General features: G+C 39.9%; 1 protein-coding gene across 2 annotated transcripts in view; it reads right to left on the reverse strand.

Moving 5' to 3' along the window:
- TMEM26 (transmembrane protein 26) overlaps positions 1-16,949 on the reverse strand; it is a 58,251-nt gene that overhangs the window by 17,213 nt on the left and 24,089 nt on the right. Inside the window, exons 3-6 of one of the 2 annotated variants that reach the window (XM_069101858.1) lie at positions 14,567-14,605; positions 13,684-13,779; positions 10,021-10,241; positions 305-381 (exon numbers count right to left, since the gene is read on the reverse strand). In XM_069101858.1, the coding sequence (XP_068957959.1) occupies positions 305-381; positions 10,021-10,241; positions 13,684-13,779; positions 14,567-14,605 (433 nt within the window). The remainder of the gene's footprint in view (positions 1-304; positions 382-10,020; positions 10,242-13,683; positions 13,780-14,566; positions 14,606-16,949) is intronic. The other variant, XM_069101859.1, reaches the window with a different exon arrangement.

Below are 16,949 nucleotides of genomic sequence, written 5' to 3' on the forward strand. Positions count from 1 at the left end.
GAGAGAGAGAGAGAGAGAGAGAGAGAGAGAGGAGGGCTAGAGAGAGGGAAAGGGAGTACATATATACAATTAAATAAATCAAACTCTGCAAAGTAAAGAAAATAATGTCAAAGGGTGGGAGTATTCATGATGAGGTTTCAGGATAGGCCTTTCAAAGCACGTAATAACTGAGCTGGGCTTTGAACAAAGCTCAGGAATCTATGAGGCGGGAGTAAAGGATGGCATGGCGGACATGCAGTACCTTCAGGCAAAGGTATGGAGACAAAAGATAGAGTGTCATTTACAGGGCAAAACAAACACTAACCTGCAAGGTCAAGTGGAAACTGTAGCATGCTCCAGGTCCAAATGGCAAGAATTGCATAAACAAGTGCAGGATTATTTCTGGGAGAAACACAACATTCAATAATTTCATAAAAACATTGCAGAACAGCTGCAGGAACAACCTTCCCCACCCAGACACAGCTTTGGGGGTTTTCTTGGGGTTGGGGGTGGGGGTGGACATCTACATGTTTGGAGCTACAAGACACATGTGCAGTATGCTGAAGACATGCAAGATGAAACAATGACCTTCCAAGTCATTGCTTCAAGGATTCGATTCATTGCATTTTATCAAGTTTGACTCAGGGATTTCCTCTCTCTTGACTTCTGTTTCCTCCCCTATAAAATGAGGGGGCAATGCTAAAGGAGAGTGGATTCCTCTTACAGCTCTAAATCTCTTGATTGTGTAATAAAGCACCTACTAAGTATGTTGTATAAGCTTGGCACAGTGGATTAGAGAGTTGGCTTCAAGATCAGAAACACTCAGGTTTAAACCATGCCTTTGCCACATCCTGGCTGTCTGACCCTGCATAAGTCACCTCATCTCTAAGAACTTAGTCTCTAAGATGAGAATTTGAAGAGAAGGTGCAATCAATCCTGCATTGGCAGAGAGATCTTCGCAACTCCCTGTACTAATGATATCAAAGATCTGGTTAAAAGCAAATAAACTTGCAAGGCACTGGGGTTAAAAAAGACAGAAAGGAAGCAGTCCCTGCCCTCAAGGGGCTTAGAGTCTGCCATGTTTATCGGGGGTGGGGGGATAAATAATATATATATACAATGGAGTTGTGCAGTGGAGAGCATTAACAAGCAGATGGGAGGGGGTAGGGAAATCCTTATGTAAGAGAGGCAAGTTGAATTTCCTCAGGGTGGGTGTCCTTCTACCAATACAGATCAAAAGCTCTCTTGTAGTCCAGCAGATGGTCTTTGGGAGTTAGTATGACTGAAAAGTCTATTCCCTGCAGTCAGTCTTAGGAGGAGCCCTCTCTGAAGTTTGTTGTTCATTCCTTTCAGTCATGTCTGACTCTTCATGACCCCATTTGGGGTTTTCCAGGCAAAGATACTGGAAGGGTTTGTCATTTCCTTTTCCAGCTTATTTTACAGATGAGGAAACTGAGGCAAACAGGGTTAAGTGACTTGCTCAGAGTCATGCAGCCAACAAGTATGAAACCAGATTTGAACTCAAGTCCTCCTGACTCCAGGCACAGCGCCTTTTTGAAGTTAACTAGACTGATTTCCCTGTCAGGCAAATTCAGCAACCAAAAGATATGAATAAATCATTCTCAAAAGAATTATAAATTCACAGCAATTGTATAAAAGAATGCCCCACATCACTAACAACAATAGTTGACATTTATATGTGCTGTATATGTGCCAGGCACTAGTCCAACCATTCGAACAATTATTTCATTTGATCTTCACAATAACCCTGGGTGATAGGTGCTACATTGAGGCAAAATGAAGTCAAATGACTTGCCCAAAGTCAAGAGCAAAGTGCAAGCTCCTTCTTGTCACTGAATCAGAATCAATAGGTACAACCATATTTCTTAGTATCAAAATGCTTCATTAACAGGTTGTGACAGCCACTTAACTCTGATTGCCTCAGTTTCCTCATCTGTAAAATGAGCTGGAGAAGGAGATGGCAAACCACCCCAGTATCTTTGCCAAGAAAACCCCAAATGGGGTCACAAAGAGTTGGATACAACTGAAACTAAACCAAAGCATTGATTCTCTTAATATGACCAGCCCAACTTTGCATGAACTTTTTAGTTTGTTTCACAAGGACCTTGAAAGGATAAAATGAAATTATATGCATAAAGTGCTGTGTAAATGTAGGCAAATAAAGGGAACATCTCTAGCCCAATATATACTGAACAAGACTCCTCCCTACAATTGTTATCAAGGCTTTGCTGGGAGACATCCCGTGACAGGGATCTCACTACCTCTCGGGGCAGTCCCTTCCTACTCTGGAGGATCTGTAATACTCCATAAAAGTTTTCATGCAAGCCAACCCAAACCTGCCTGTATGCCACCTGCCCCGATTGTTCTATCCTATGGGGAAGGAGGGAGATGGAGTTGAATTTTCTGTTTCGAAGGGCAATAATGACCCCTATCATTTCATGGTGCATTTCATCATCTGCCTTGCAGTCGTCATAAGGACCTTAAGAGAACAGGACACCATGAAGATAATCCCAGCCTATGTGCCATAATCTGCTGTAGAAGTAAGAGAATCTGGGAAATCCACTGGGGAACACAGCAAGGTCATCCAAATGGACATTATGCATTAATGTTGTTAATTTCAATGTGAGATTGGGCATGGGGAAAAAGGAACCAAGGACTGATTGAGCACTTGCCCTGTGCCAGACACTATGTATGCTAGGTACTGGGGACAACAAGCAAAAAGAACAATGTCTGTCTTCAAGGAACTTACATTCTAATAAGAGAACACAACACATAAAAGGTTGGGAAGAATGAAGGTACCTGATTCTGCAACATGGTTTTGAAGTCTAGAAAAAATCAGTAATAGAGCCAGAAGGAGAACGAAGGCAGGTCAGCCTGTGCCCCTTCACAAAACAGTGGCTCCAGAAAGAATTCACCAATGAGAGAAAGAGGAATGGCCTTGTGGAGGGATAAGCCAGAGTAAGCAGCAAGTGAGAGGCTGTTCCAGGGCTTAGGAGGCCTCAGATGCAGAGGGAAGATCTAGGTTTAACCAGCCATAGAGAAAGCCTGGTTTTGATATCCAGAGAAAGTGAAGAACAGGGCCCAGAGGGTGATAAAGGCAAGTGAAGGTATAAGAGAAGACAGGAAAAAATGGAAAATCAGGTTTAGAATTAAGATGCTAAAAGTGTTACAGATACTGAAGCCTCCTACCTATTTACTTTGACTACCTTCTGATTGACTGTGAGAGCTGAAGTATAAGGAAAGCTAAGAGGTACAGAACTGGTGCTTTCGAATAGTGGTGCTGGAGAAGACTTTTGAGAGCCCCCTGGACAATAAGGGGATCAAATCAGTCAATACTTAAAGAAATTAATTTAGGCTGTTCACTGAAAGTTCAAATACTGAAGCTGAAGCTTAAATACTTTGGCCACATCATGAGAAGAAGGGACTCACTAGAAAAGACCCTGATGCTGGGAAAGATTGAAGGCAAAAGGAAAGGGGCATGGCACAGGATGAGATGGATAGATGATGTCATGGAAACAATGAATGGGGACTTGGGGAGACTTGGAGAGAGGGTGGAGGATGGAAGACTCTGGTGTTCTGTGGTCCATAGGGTCATGAAGAGTTGGACACAATTGAAAAACTGAACTACAACATTTTCTAGATTTCAGTTAAATGTCATTAAACATGATGATGTTTTGCCCCACTCAGGTCTGTGATTTCATAGGAGAGGAAAATTCTTTGTGTGGAACTTCTGTCTACCGATGTAGATTAGGAAATCCCTGGTAACTTCTACATTTAGAGAGTAGTCTGTCTCATGGAGAAGTTCAGTATCATGTCCAAAGAATATATTCAGTAGGGAAATGGACTATTTTTGACTGAGAGGAAATGACTAATTACTGATGTGGGAATCCACTGAGTCAGCTATCTATGTGAGCCACTAGACCCCACCAAGTCTCCAAGAAGAGACCTCTGATGGCTCCAGGAAGCAAATAAATAGGATAAATAATGTAAACAGGATGAAGTAGTTTTGTAAATCTCAGAAAAAAAAATGAGTGGAGGGGAATTTCTTCAAGCTAGAAAGATAAAGCTTTAGGACAACTACAATGAAGACGCAATGGACACAGCAAACACCCAGAGTTATGAATCAGGATGAGAATCAGTAGATAAGTGAGGCAATTATATAAATGTATAGATGGTAAAGGGAGCTGGGGAGGTTTCCTGAATATGTGAATCTCTAGGCTTCAGAAAACACACAGGGTGTGCCATACACAGTGTCCACTGAGGCAGAGAGGTTTGGACTGAATGACTTTAAGGATTCAAAGACACTAATGCATAGATTTAGAGCCAAAAAGGATCTCAAAAGTTATACAATCCAAAAGACCCATTTTATGTATTGAAAAACTGAGTTTCACAGAAGCAAATGAATTATTCCAAATCCCATAGATAATAACCAGTGTTTGAATCCAGGTCCTCTGATTCAAAGTTCTGTGTTCTTCCTTTATCCCATGGAATCCAGTTGATAATTATTTTTATCCCTATGTTATTAAGCCTTTCATATTAGTCCCTTGTGATGTCCTGTCACTACTATGGTCAATGTCATGAGTAATTCCCTTCTTTTCCCACATGCATCCATCCCATCTCCTCCATATGCATATTTCTGCCCTAGTTAAGGTTACTTGTGTCTTCATAGCCAGAATTTGTTATTGTCATTTACCTCCATTCATGTGTTTCATGCTGGGGTCATGTGAGCTACAGTGGAATGAACACCACATCTGGAATTAGAATACTTGGCTTTATATTCTGGTTCTTCCCCAGATTAACCGAGCGACTTTGGTCTAAGTCACTTTATCTCGCTGAGCCTCAGTTTCATAGCAGCACAGATTTAGAACTGGAAGAAACATCAGATCCCAACCCCCTCATTTTACAGACTGGGGATGAGGTCTATGGAAGTTAAGTGACTTGCCCAGAGTCAAGTATTAGAGGCAGAAGTCTTCCTGATTTCCAAGTCTAGTTCCCTATCCATCATACTGCCTCTCAACTTGAAAAAAAAGGAGCTGTATAGATGATGCCTAAGGTCCATTTCAGCCCTAAATCCATGCTCCGTTGGGCTTTGATCCTGTCTCATTAATCTGTTTGTTTATCCTGTTAACTCCATTTTATACCATAGACTGTCTTTCAATTCACCTATAGCCCTATTATATTTATCTATTATAGAAAAAAAGATTATTTTATCTCTGTCAACATACCAATAGATATACTATTTCATTGATATGGGCATTCTCTCCAATGACAGAGATCACAGCCCAGACATTCCTACCCAACCTGTGTGACACTTGTCCGTGCCCCCGCCCATAAGTCAACTAGGGGATCCATCCAACAAGTCAGGGTTCTTTCTTATTTTCTCCTGGTATTTAAGGATGACAGTGGAACAAATGAGATATTATTGGTAAAGTGATTCACAAAGTATATATATATATATATCATTCTTGTTGTTATCACATGGTCTAACCATTAGCTATTCTTCTGCCTTGTCATAGGACCAACTCATTTTATTTTTTTTGCTTTTTGGAGGGCAATTGGGGTTAAGTGACTTGTCCAAGGTCATATGGCTAGTTTTTGTGTTGTGTCTGAGGACGGATTTGAACCTCCTAACTCCAGGGCCAGTGCTCTAGTCACTACGCCACCTTGCCGATCCCCAACTCATTTCCCTTTATTTTTTAAACTATATTTCTTTTTTTTTTTCTCTTACCTGTCTATACTAGGTCATCCCTCATTTGTAATGCCTGCTAATAGCCTGCTCATGCCTACCATGGAATTCTCCATTGCCCTTTGGGTAATTGGTGACTTCATTTCTTCAGAGACTGACATGTTCCAAGACTTCACAGTTAAACTTAAGTATTTAACAGATGGATGTTGGTCTCAGATTGATGCTTTGGATCATTAATGGATCTCTGATCTTTACCAAATGCAGTGCAGTCTATTCTCCTCCTGAACAATTCTGAATTCAACACACTGTCTATTCACAGAATCTGTCAAAGACAAAAATTCTGATTGATGACCTCTATGAATTGTCCATTTAACTATACAGCATTATTTGAACCATAGGCATCCTTAATCCACTTAGTGTTTCCTATGTGGATGACCCAACACTTTTGAATGACTATAGCTCTCACTTGGCAGTATTCCAGGGCTTGAAAGAATCAGCACAATATCACTTGCAAACTATAGCATCTAGATGACTTCAACAACTGTAGCAGGGGTTCTTGATTTCTTTTTTGTCACAGACCCATGGGGAAGTCTGCTGAAGCCTGTCAGAATGGTTTTTTTTAATGAACAAAATAAGATACATAAGACCGCAAAGGAAATGAATTATATTGTAATATAGTTTTAAAATATTAAATAAAATTCACAGACTCCAGCTTAAGAATCTCTGATCTGTAAAAAACCTATTTAACTAAGACTGTTTGGTGAAACTCCGTGATAGTGGGAATGCCCCTCACCTAATAAATGCTTCCCTCTTTGAGGCCTTGCTGGATATTAATAGCTAGAGGGTTATTGCCCAAGTTATATCTGTTGTCTTTCTAGACTGGATCTCTTTCCAGTCTGTACACCTTTCCAGAAATATTGCATTGATTTAATATATGAGTGAGGTTTGGAGGCGATGGGAGGCTTTGCTGGAGAAGAACTTTTTAAGATAGAGTTTGCCCTCCAGATTCAAATGTCCACCAAAAAAAAAACCACAGTGGAAACTTCTAGTCAATTGTGTGATGATAAGAATGGGGCCAACTAGGAACTTTCAGTTGTGAGAACCAGCTTCATCACTTCTAATACATTCATGCAGGTTATTCTTGATATGTGTGTGGATTATTCTCATTTTAAAAAATCACACAAATGGCTGACAAGGAGCATACAAATCAGCAGTTATCAATGTTTAGATAGCCTCTGATTTTATTCTTGATAATATTAAGATCTGAGGTATTCTGCTCTCTCTTCTCTCTCTCTCCCTCTCTGTCTCTCTTTTTCTTTCTATCTCTCTCTGTCTGTGTGTGTATGTGTGTCTGTCGGTCTGTCTGTCCCTCTCTTTGCCTTGAGAAGAGATCTCTCGATTTCCTCAAGATTGTGTCATCCCCCAGCAATGGTCTTATCTTTGTAAATTTCATCTAGCCTAGTTCTGTCCTTCATATCTTTGTTTCACCATTTCCACTTCACTATAATCCTATTATAACTTTTGCTTCTTGAGGGAAGGGACCACGTTTTTGCCTTTTTTTATTTTAATTTTTTTTTTGTATTTCCAATCTTAATTGCAGCAAATAAGTAAGTTTTGTTTTGTCTTGTTTTATTTTTAAAGCTTGTGGCCTAATTGACCAGATCTAGTCTAACCTCTTTATTTTATAGATGAGGAAACTGAGGCCAAGAAAGAATAAATTACCTATATAAGGTTTTACAGCTAGCTAATGTCAGATTAGGTCAGAAAATCAGTGCTCATGGCTACTCTTCCAGTAGTCTTTTCCTTCATAAAACTGATGAATTTAACGTTAATTAAATGATTGAATAACACCGCTTCATGGTTTAGAGGAAAGTATACTGGACTTGGAATGAGAAGACCTAGGTTCTTCTACCACTAACTGTCTATGTGACCTTAAGCAAGATGCTTAACCTCTCTTAGCCTAAATGAGAGAGTTAGATTGACTCATGGGATACAGAGCCAGAAGGGAGATTAGAGATATTCTAGGCCAAAATGTCTTACTTGTTTTTGTATCATTAGCCCCTTGAGCTACCCAGTAAAGCCTTTGGCCTCATGCCAACTATGTTTAAATACATAAATGAAATACAGAGGGTTACAAAGGAAAAAAAAACTATAAAGAAATACAGGTATCAAAATATTTTTAAAAACTAAGTTTATGGACCTCAGGTAACAAGTCCCAGATCTAGGCTAATCTTCCTACTTTATAGATGTGGAAAGTGAGGCCTAGAGAGATAAAGTGACTTTCTTAAGGTGAGCAAGACTAGTAATAGGACTATGGTATGAATTCACCTTGTCTAACTTCAAATCCATATGACTCAGGTCCCTTCAATTTTCAACATTCTCCAATTCTGATCTACTGGGCACCCCATGAGAGCTGGATGGGGGGGTTGGGGGGGGAGGGGAGGAATGGCTGGGACTACAGCAATAAAACTAAAATTAACTCTTCAAGACCAAAATGTCACAAGTGATTCAATATTTTCCTTTCTTTTAAAAAAATCAATTTAATGAGCTATAGACAAATACATATAAATAAAAAAAAATGTTTCCCATGCAGGTGAGGCAAAGAGACTTTTATTATAATTGGGATGGTATTGTTTACCCACTAAATTAAAGAATGAAAGTCATTTTATATTTGGTTTAAAAAACAGAGCATACAGTAAGTATGCATTTAGAAATCAGCCTCATTCCAATTTATTTTTATAGCATTGTGGAAAATAACCCAACCTTGAAGTGTAGAAATTCAAGGACTGAGACTTAAATCCCAATGGTAAGAAAATGGTTCCATAAACAGATGTGATCGTGGATTCTAAGTTTATTTGCTAGTGACTAAAAGAAAGAAACCCACCACTTTGCAGACTCAATACATTTTAATTTACAGGCATCTATACCAAAAAGCCTTTGGGTACCTTGAACAAAAATGACTTAAAACAAAATTTACTATAACTAAATGTTATTACTAAAATACTAAATAAATGAGTAAAACCAAAATGTATCTGCTCCATTATCCTTGCATGGTGGGGAATATTGAGTGCTTGACTATAGAGAAATGCTTCCTTCTTCCATGTAACCTCAGGACTCTGATTTAAAATTAGAGAGGTAGCCAGCTTTGGAATAGAGCCATCATTTACATTGTGGTGCTCTGATTTAATTTCTCTCTCTCTCTCTCTCTCTCTCTCTCTCTCTCTCTCTCTCTCTCTATATATATATATATATATATATATATATATATATATATATGTGTATATATATTTATATAATTGTTTTACATAATGTATGTGCAAATATCTGCCCTTGTGTATATAAACAGCAAGGCATACACATATAAAAAATTTGCACATATGGGCATTTTATATCTTATATAAAATTATAGAGAGATAGTACCTATGATTTCATTAGTATAAGGGACTCCCCAGGTGAGGATACTCCCTCCACCAAGGCAGGTCAGCACATTCTCTGTCACTTAGAGTCTTAATGAGCTGCCTAGGATACTATAAGAATTAATGAGTTGCTCAAGGTCACAGACAGAATGGGTGAGAAGAGGGACTTGAACCTGGGTTTTCTTGGCTTTAAGGCTGACTCTCTATTCATTAAACTGGACTTCTTCTCATAAAAGGAATGTATAAATGGTGTACATTATTAAATATATATATATGAATGCTAGTTATTGTGACTATTTTCTTTTCACCATTTAATTTTTATTTTATTTTTTCTCAGTTGTGGCTCTTTTCAATCAATCATTCAGAATTATTAAGTCCCCATCATGTTCTTGGCAGTATTCTAGGTGCAAAGGATATAAAGATAGAAAAAAAAACCTGCTCTCAATGAGCTTATAGTTTATAAGAGGAGACAATAGGCACACACATAAATATAATACAATAATATAATAAACATATTTAAATATATAATATAAATATGTAAAATATATATATATATATATATATATATATATATATATATATATATGTCAAGTAATCTTGATTAGAATAGGGAAGGCCCTAGCAGCTGGGTGTGGGAGGGAACATTGACCGTGAAAGGTGTTATGGAAAAAAATGACTCTTGAACTGCACTCTGAAGGAAGCTGTGGATCCTACAAGGTGTCTATGAGGAGGGGGTGCATTCCAGGCACTGGGAACATGAGCAAAGACATGGATATGGGAGATGAAATGCTGTGTGTGAGGAAGAGCAGTAAGGATCATGACATCGTATACTGAAAAACCTATGTCTATGCCTGACATAAAATAAGATCCCCCTTTCAAAGAAAAAGCCAAGGCTGCAGAAAAATGTCTGTTGCTTACCTCACATTATGTTCTTCCAAAGTCTCACTGGTAAACTCTAGTATGTCAGCCGCAGTCCCCACAAACATGAGAAGAAGCTGAGATAGCTGGTCCCGTGTGATTCCGCCACCAATGGGTAGAAGCCATCTTCCAATTATCAGCATTAACAAGAAGGTCTGGTGGAGTCCCAGAGTCCAGACTTTCTCACACACCGTCGATAAATGATTGACAAAGTCTTTGGCCTATTCAATAGAAACACCGAATACACAGGAGGGTCAGGAACAACTCCCAGGAAATAGATACCATCCAACCAAGGTACCAACGTTTTCCATCAACATTTCACTCTAAAAGTGAATTAAAATTGCATTTCTTTGGGGTATGTTCTTTAGTTCCAAAGCACTCAGTGAAAAGTGATCATTTAAAAGTGTTCATTCTATTCCTCATTTCAGAAGGTACTAATGGGTAGTAGATGTAAAATTTAAAAAAATCCACAGTTTAAGAACCAAACAAAAGGCCTTGTCTTCTAACTTCTAGCTACGAAAACACTGAAATTCCTCGTTGGCTACTTGGCTCTGTACATCATGGTGCTGGTGCAGCCAATTAGCCAATTACATAACCAAATATTCAAATCTCTGCTCTAAGCTCCTTCTACATTTCCCATTGTCCCCCAGGACATGGTCATCAGACAAAATAAATAAACAAACAAAATCTCCCAAAAGCCCAAATTCCAAGTGAGAGTTGCTGTGGAAAATTGAATTGTCATTTTTTTCTAAGTTTAATAGGCATCACAGCCTGGGAACATTTTCCTCACTGTACAATTCCCAAAGATCTGGTCTCTCTCTTTCCCTATTCCTATGATGGCAAAGGACAAGTGAGTGGTCAGAGAGAGGCTATAGGTTGTACAACAAAGCTGATGGCTGGAGGGGACTTGGGCACCCTCTAGTCCATGGATCTTCACCTTTTTGTGTCCTAGACAAACCTTCCGAGTCCTTAGAGCAATGATTTAAATGCAGAAAAAATAAAACACACAGAATTATAAAGGAAGCCAATTATATTGAAATATAATTATTAAAATATATATCTAAAAAAAAGTTCAGAGTCCCCGGGTTTAAATAGCCCTCATCCAGTCCAATGCCTTCATTTTACTTGTCCCAGGTCACACAGTAAGCTAGGTGTGGCAGTGGATAGCGCCAGGCCTGAAGTCAGCAAGTCCTGAGTTCAAATCTGTTCTAAGATACTCCTTAGCTGTGTGATCCTGGACAAGTCACTTAACCTCTGACTGCTTGAGTTTCCCCAAATGTGAAATGGGGACAATACTAGCTCTTACCTCCCAGCATTGCTGTGAGGATCAAGTGAGACAATTGTAAAGTTCTCAGCACAGTGCTTGGCACATGGTAAAAGGTGCATAAATATTCGTTGCTGTTATCATCATTAGCTGGCCAAGCTTTGATCCTAGGTGCTACAACCCTGTAACTTATCTTAGTGACTCAGCCCCTCCGGTCACTGGATGAAGTTCGTCAGCAAGTTCCTTCACCTTCCCAAGCTTTGGTTTCCTCATTTGTACAGTTACTACGATACTTGGATTTGTGGCTTAGTGATTTTCAGTCATGTTCAACTCTTACGTATGCTATTTCATTTCATCCTCATAAGGTCCCCACGAAGTAGCCTAAAAAGTGTCTGTAAGATTGGGCTTGCTGACTCTCTGTGAGCCCATTTGGGGATTTCTTGGCAGGGATACTGGAGTGGTTTGCCATTTTCTTCTTCAGCTCATTTTACAGATGAGCATACTGAGTCAAATGACTAGCCTAGGGTCACACAGCTAATACATGTCTGAGGCTGGATTTGAACTCAGAAAGATGAATCTTCATGACTCCAAGCCCAGCACTCTATCTACTGATCCATCTAGATGCATTAGCTACCCCAAAGGGGTTTACTGAGTAGGAGAGCAGCGCAATCAGACCTGTGCTTTAGAAAAATCACTTTAGCAGCTGAGTGAAGGACGGATGAGAGTGGGGTGAGACTTGAGACAGCTAAGCCACCCAGAAGGCTACTGTAATAATCCAGGTGTATAGTGAGGGGCCAATCCCAGGGTGGTGGCTACGGGAGTTCAGAGGATGGGACATATATGAAAAATCTGGAAAATGGAAACAAGATGACCAAAGATTCTATATAATAATGAGTGAGTGCAAGAGAAGAATCAAGGATGACTTGAGGTTGAGAACTTGGGTGCCTTTGGCAGGAACAGGGAAGCTGGCAGGAGTCACTTAAGAAGAAAGGTAATCCATTTTGTTTTGGATAAATGGAGTTTAAGATACCTACAGAAATCCAGGTTTGAGATCTAGCCAGTGCAGTGGTGATGGCCTGGGGAAGAACTGAAGGGTGTGTGTCTGGAGATTGTGGTGAGCTCAAGAAGAGAGTTAAGGGCTGTGAGACATGAGGAAAGATGGGTAATAAGATTATGATCAGATGAAGGAATTCCAGAATCCCTGAGCATATAAGTGGAGGGGAATACCTGTGGTCTCCTGGTCACTGTAAGGACAAGACGGTGTCTCATCTAAACTTTCTATCTTCCCAAGTACCTAGCACCATGCCATGCACACAGTAGGTTTCATGCTTCATATGTATTTGTGGGCTGAGATTCAGAACAAGAGGAATGGGTGCAAATTTTTGTTGAATGGTCACATGGAAGTATGAGAATAAAACTGGTTGGTAAATTTCTGTTATATAGGTTCTGCCATCACAGAACCCATTCTCCCAGTAGAACAGATTCTCCTTGTTGAACACAGTGGGTGAACTCCAGCATTGAAGTTACAGAAGGACATGGGCAAAGGTCATTTAGGATGGGCAGGCATGGCTGGGTCATGATCTGGCTCAATGGAGCAAACATCCACCTATCTATCCAATCAGCTGTGTGAAATCTTCCTATTTACATCATCTCTCACACATGACCCCTTGTCTCCACTCACGCACCTTCATCATTTCTCACTTAACCAACTATACCAATCCCCTATAATTGGTCTTCTTGCCTCCGATCTCTTCTCCCTCTAGTCCATCTTACACATGGCTACCAAGTAATATTCTTTACATGCACCTCTGAACAGGAGATTCCCATACTCCTCCAACTCTGTAGCTCCCTCTTGCTTCTAGGATCAACTGCTCAGCTGTTAATGCCGTACACCACCTCTTCCCCCTGCTCTCTGTGATCTGGAAAACAGGCCTTCTCCATGTCTTCAAACATGACCTTCATCTCCCATCTTCTTCTCATCAGTTGGCTGTGTGCCTGGAATGCCCTCCCTCCTTCCCTCTGCCTTTCAGGATCACTCTCTCCTTTTAAGAAGCACTTTGGGCTCCATCTTCTATGAAATATTTTCTCATTCATGCAATGACTAGTGCTCACCCTCTCAGACTCTCTTGTATATTAACTTTACTTCTATATTACATAGGTTTCTCCATGACCTTGATGCCCCCCCCCAATAGAATGTAAGCTCACTGAGAGCAGGAATTACTTCATCCTTTATACTTGTATTTTGATCGGCCAGTACATTGCCTGACACAAACTAGATGCTTATTAAATACTTTTTACTAATTTAATTCAATCAGAAATCCATTGTAGTATTGGCATGTCAAGATAACTGACCATTTGGCCGTAGATCTTTCAATAGAAGAAAGAGAAAAGTCCCTTACCGTCTTAAGGAGATCTTCTGTGCTGGTGTTTTGGAGTTTTCTCAGCAGAGTGCTACTGATATTTGGAGACACTCCTTCGGCCTGGTTACTGCAGTACTAAAATATGTGTGTGTATGTAAATGCATATATATCATAATGCAGACATGTCACATATATAAAATCAAATATTAAGCAAATGTCACCCCAATATCTCTCCCCACCACTAAACATAGCCACCACCTTAGTTCAGACCCTTGATACCCCTCACCAAGATTATTGCAATAACCTCTTAACCCATTTGCATAAGTCAGGATTTGCACCAGATGTGTGAATCCAATGGTTCTATGAAATCCTAAATTTCTCCACGAAGTTCCTGGATTGCAAGGCTACCTTCCTGTTGACCACCATGTTTTGGTCAGTATCCCACCTTGGCCCACTGAAAGAACAATGTAAGATTGTGTTTTTAGGCATAAGTACATTAGAGAAAAAAAGATTACAAGTTTAAAATGAGAAAGAGTCTTTTTTGGTCACCAAAAAGGGGCAGGAAGAGCATGAGAAAGACAAGAAAATTTTACATAAAATAACGCCATGGTGGCTTTGTGACTGGGCAAGTCACAAATTCTCAGTGCTCTGGACAACTCTCCAAAAATATAAATGACAAGGCAAGTGTTGGTTGTACTGTCTGAGGAAGTTTTCTCATCAGAGAATTCTCCAAAATAATGAAATCACAGGCCTAGAAAAAAAAAATATCGACACACATGAAGTCCCTGGTGAGAAACTAACCACTCTCCGAGGATCATCTGAGCTACGCAGGGAACATCTTACCACTGGTGGGCCTTGGGGTCCTAGGGTTATAGACTTAGACTGGAAAGGGACTTCAGAAGTCATTTATTTTACCACTCACATTTTGCAGGATGAAGAAACTGAGGCCTGCAGAGATCATCTTGCTTGATCGACACAAGAGACAAAGAGCAGAACCAATGTTAGAACTTGGGTCCTCTGACACCAAATCCAGCAAACTCCCAACCATACCACACTTGGGTCATAGCAGCCCACAACCCAGATGGCCTTCAGTCTATGAAGAGAGAGTGGGTGCAGCCCTTCCAAATGGTATTTGAGGCATCTATCAATATTAATTTAAGCACTAGTACTAAAGTGTGTACTCTTTATTCAACAACTATGAAGGGAATGAGCCATAGCAAGACCAACATTCTCTCCATAAGTAAAAACAGAAAATATAAACAAGTGAACAGAAAAGTCTGGGGGAGGGCATGAAAGTATAGCAAAATCAGGGACAATAGACAGCCTGGATCCTAACCCCCAGAATCCTATTTTCCCTTGTTCATTGGAAAGAACAGCAGATTTGGAATCACTGTATTTGTGTCCAAGATATATCACAACTCTGCTAAAAATAGAAAATGATCTGGGTGAGAAATAGGAACATTTGATTATATTAGGGTTAGTAATCCTACTAGAGGCAGGGAACCTTCAGCCTCAAGGTCATGTGTGACTTCTCTGAGCTTCGTTTGCCTAATCTATAATACAAGAGGGGCAGACTGGACCAGCACAGTCCCTTTTCAAGTTAACATTAGACTGAGGAGACTTTGAATTCCAGTCCTGTGAAGTAGGAGGTCTCCATGTTGTATGGATTGCCCGTGGCCACTATATGGAAGATTAGGGACAAGAGGAGTTTGAGATGAGACTATCTGGATGGGCTGCAATCTGAATCATTGGAGGGAGTATCTACCCTGATAAGACCACAGATCCATTCCAGTATGGAAGAATTGACCTATCTCCCTCCATGAGAACAGCTCCATAAAATGTAAATCAAACACTGTCCAGCTCCCTTCAAGGCTTAGCTCAAGTTCTGTCTCTTATATGAGATCTTTTTTAATTGCCCTAATCACCTAGTGCCTCCTTCCATCTCAACCCTCTATTCTTCATTGAGATGTATTTGTATTCTCTCTCTATCTACCTTGAGAAGAAGCTGGTGCTGTAGTGGTTAGAAATCTGAGCTTGGAATCCAGAAGGGTTCCAGTTCTGTCTCTGACACACCCTGGCTGTGTAACCTGGGCAAATCAATTAACCTCTCAGTTCTCTAGGCAAATCTCTTAAGAAGTGACTTGAGAAAATGCTGTCTTGGACCAGTAGTTGGATTTTCCTCATAGTAGAGGCTCAGGCATATGCTGGAGCCAATTCATATCAGCTGACAAAAGCCAATTGTTAAATTTTCAGTATGAGCATTTACTTTTCAGAAATTGATAAGTGTTAATAAATCAGGACTTGATTTATTGTTTTGTTGATTTTCTAGATTTGATGAAGTGATGGAGAGAATGTTAATGAAGCAGATTAGACTTAAGAATGTGTTCTGCAGATTTTTTTCTCCCTAGAGAGCTGGTTGTGAAACATTTATCAACATACCTGTTTTCCATTGTTCCCTATGTAGGAGTTCCCTACAGTTGTGCCAATGAAACCCAGACGGTATTTTTATTTCCCTGTTTATATACACAATTACACTTCCCACAACCTCTGAAACCACCACTAGAAAGTAAACTCCTTGAAGAGAGGGACAGTTTTCATGCTTTCTTATTATCTCTAGAGCCAAGTACAATGCCTATAATATCTTGGGTGCTTACTAATGCTTGTTGAATTGAATTGAATGGAACTAAACTCCAATCCAATTGAACTAAATTCCAGCCAGTTGTTGAGTCTGATCTCATTTGAAATGCCCATTAGAAAGTTCCTGGGGTTGAGATAGCCTTATGGCAAATTGGACAGATTAAATGTGATGGTCTCATGTCCAATGACATTTCGTATTAAGAAAATTATTTTTCTTTAAAAATAAAAGGGGAGAGAGGTTTTTTTTTTATGTTTAAATACTCAATTCAATGTGTTATTCATTTTTCTCCTGCCTGAAGAAACTTGTACCCCTTCCATCATTTGGTTGGAAGCCAACATTTACTCTACCAGAAGTGAAGTCGTATTTGGGTTTCCATTTTCACAGGAATTTGTATTTGTGAGAGAACTTGTGTGTGTGTGTGTATGTATGTGGTGTGGTGTGTGTGTGAGTGTGTGTGGTGTGTGTGTGTGTGTGTATATGATGTGTGTGTGGTATGTGTATGTGGTGTGGTGTGTGTGAGTGTGTGTGGTGTGTGTATGTGGTGTGGTGTGTGTATGTAGTGTGGTGTGTGTATGGTGTGTGGTGTCTGTGTGGTGTGGTGTGTGTGTGTGAGTGTGTGTGGTGTGGTGTGTGCATGTGGTGTGTGTGGTGTATTTATGTGGTGTGG

This window comes from Petaurus breviceps, unplaced genomic scaffold (genome assembly GCF_028583685.1).
Source record: "Petaurus breviceps papuanus isolate PSGF00001 unplaced genomic scaffold, PetGlider_PUasm1.0 490, whole genome shotgun sequence".
NCBI classification, from domain to species: domain Eukaryota; kingdom Metazoa; phylum Chordata; class Mammalia; order Diprotodontia; family Petauridae; genus Petaurus; species Petaurus breviceps.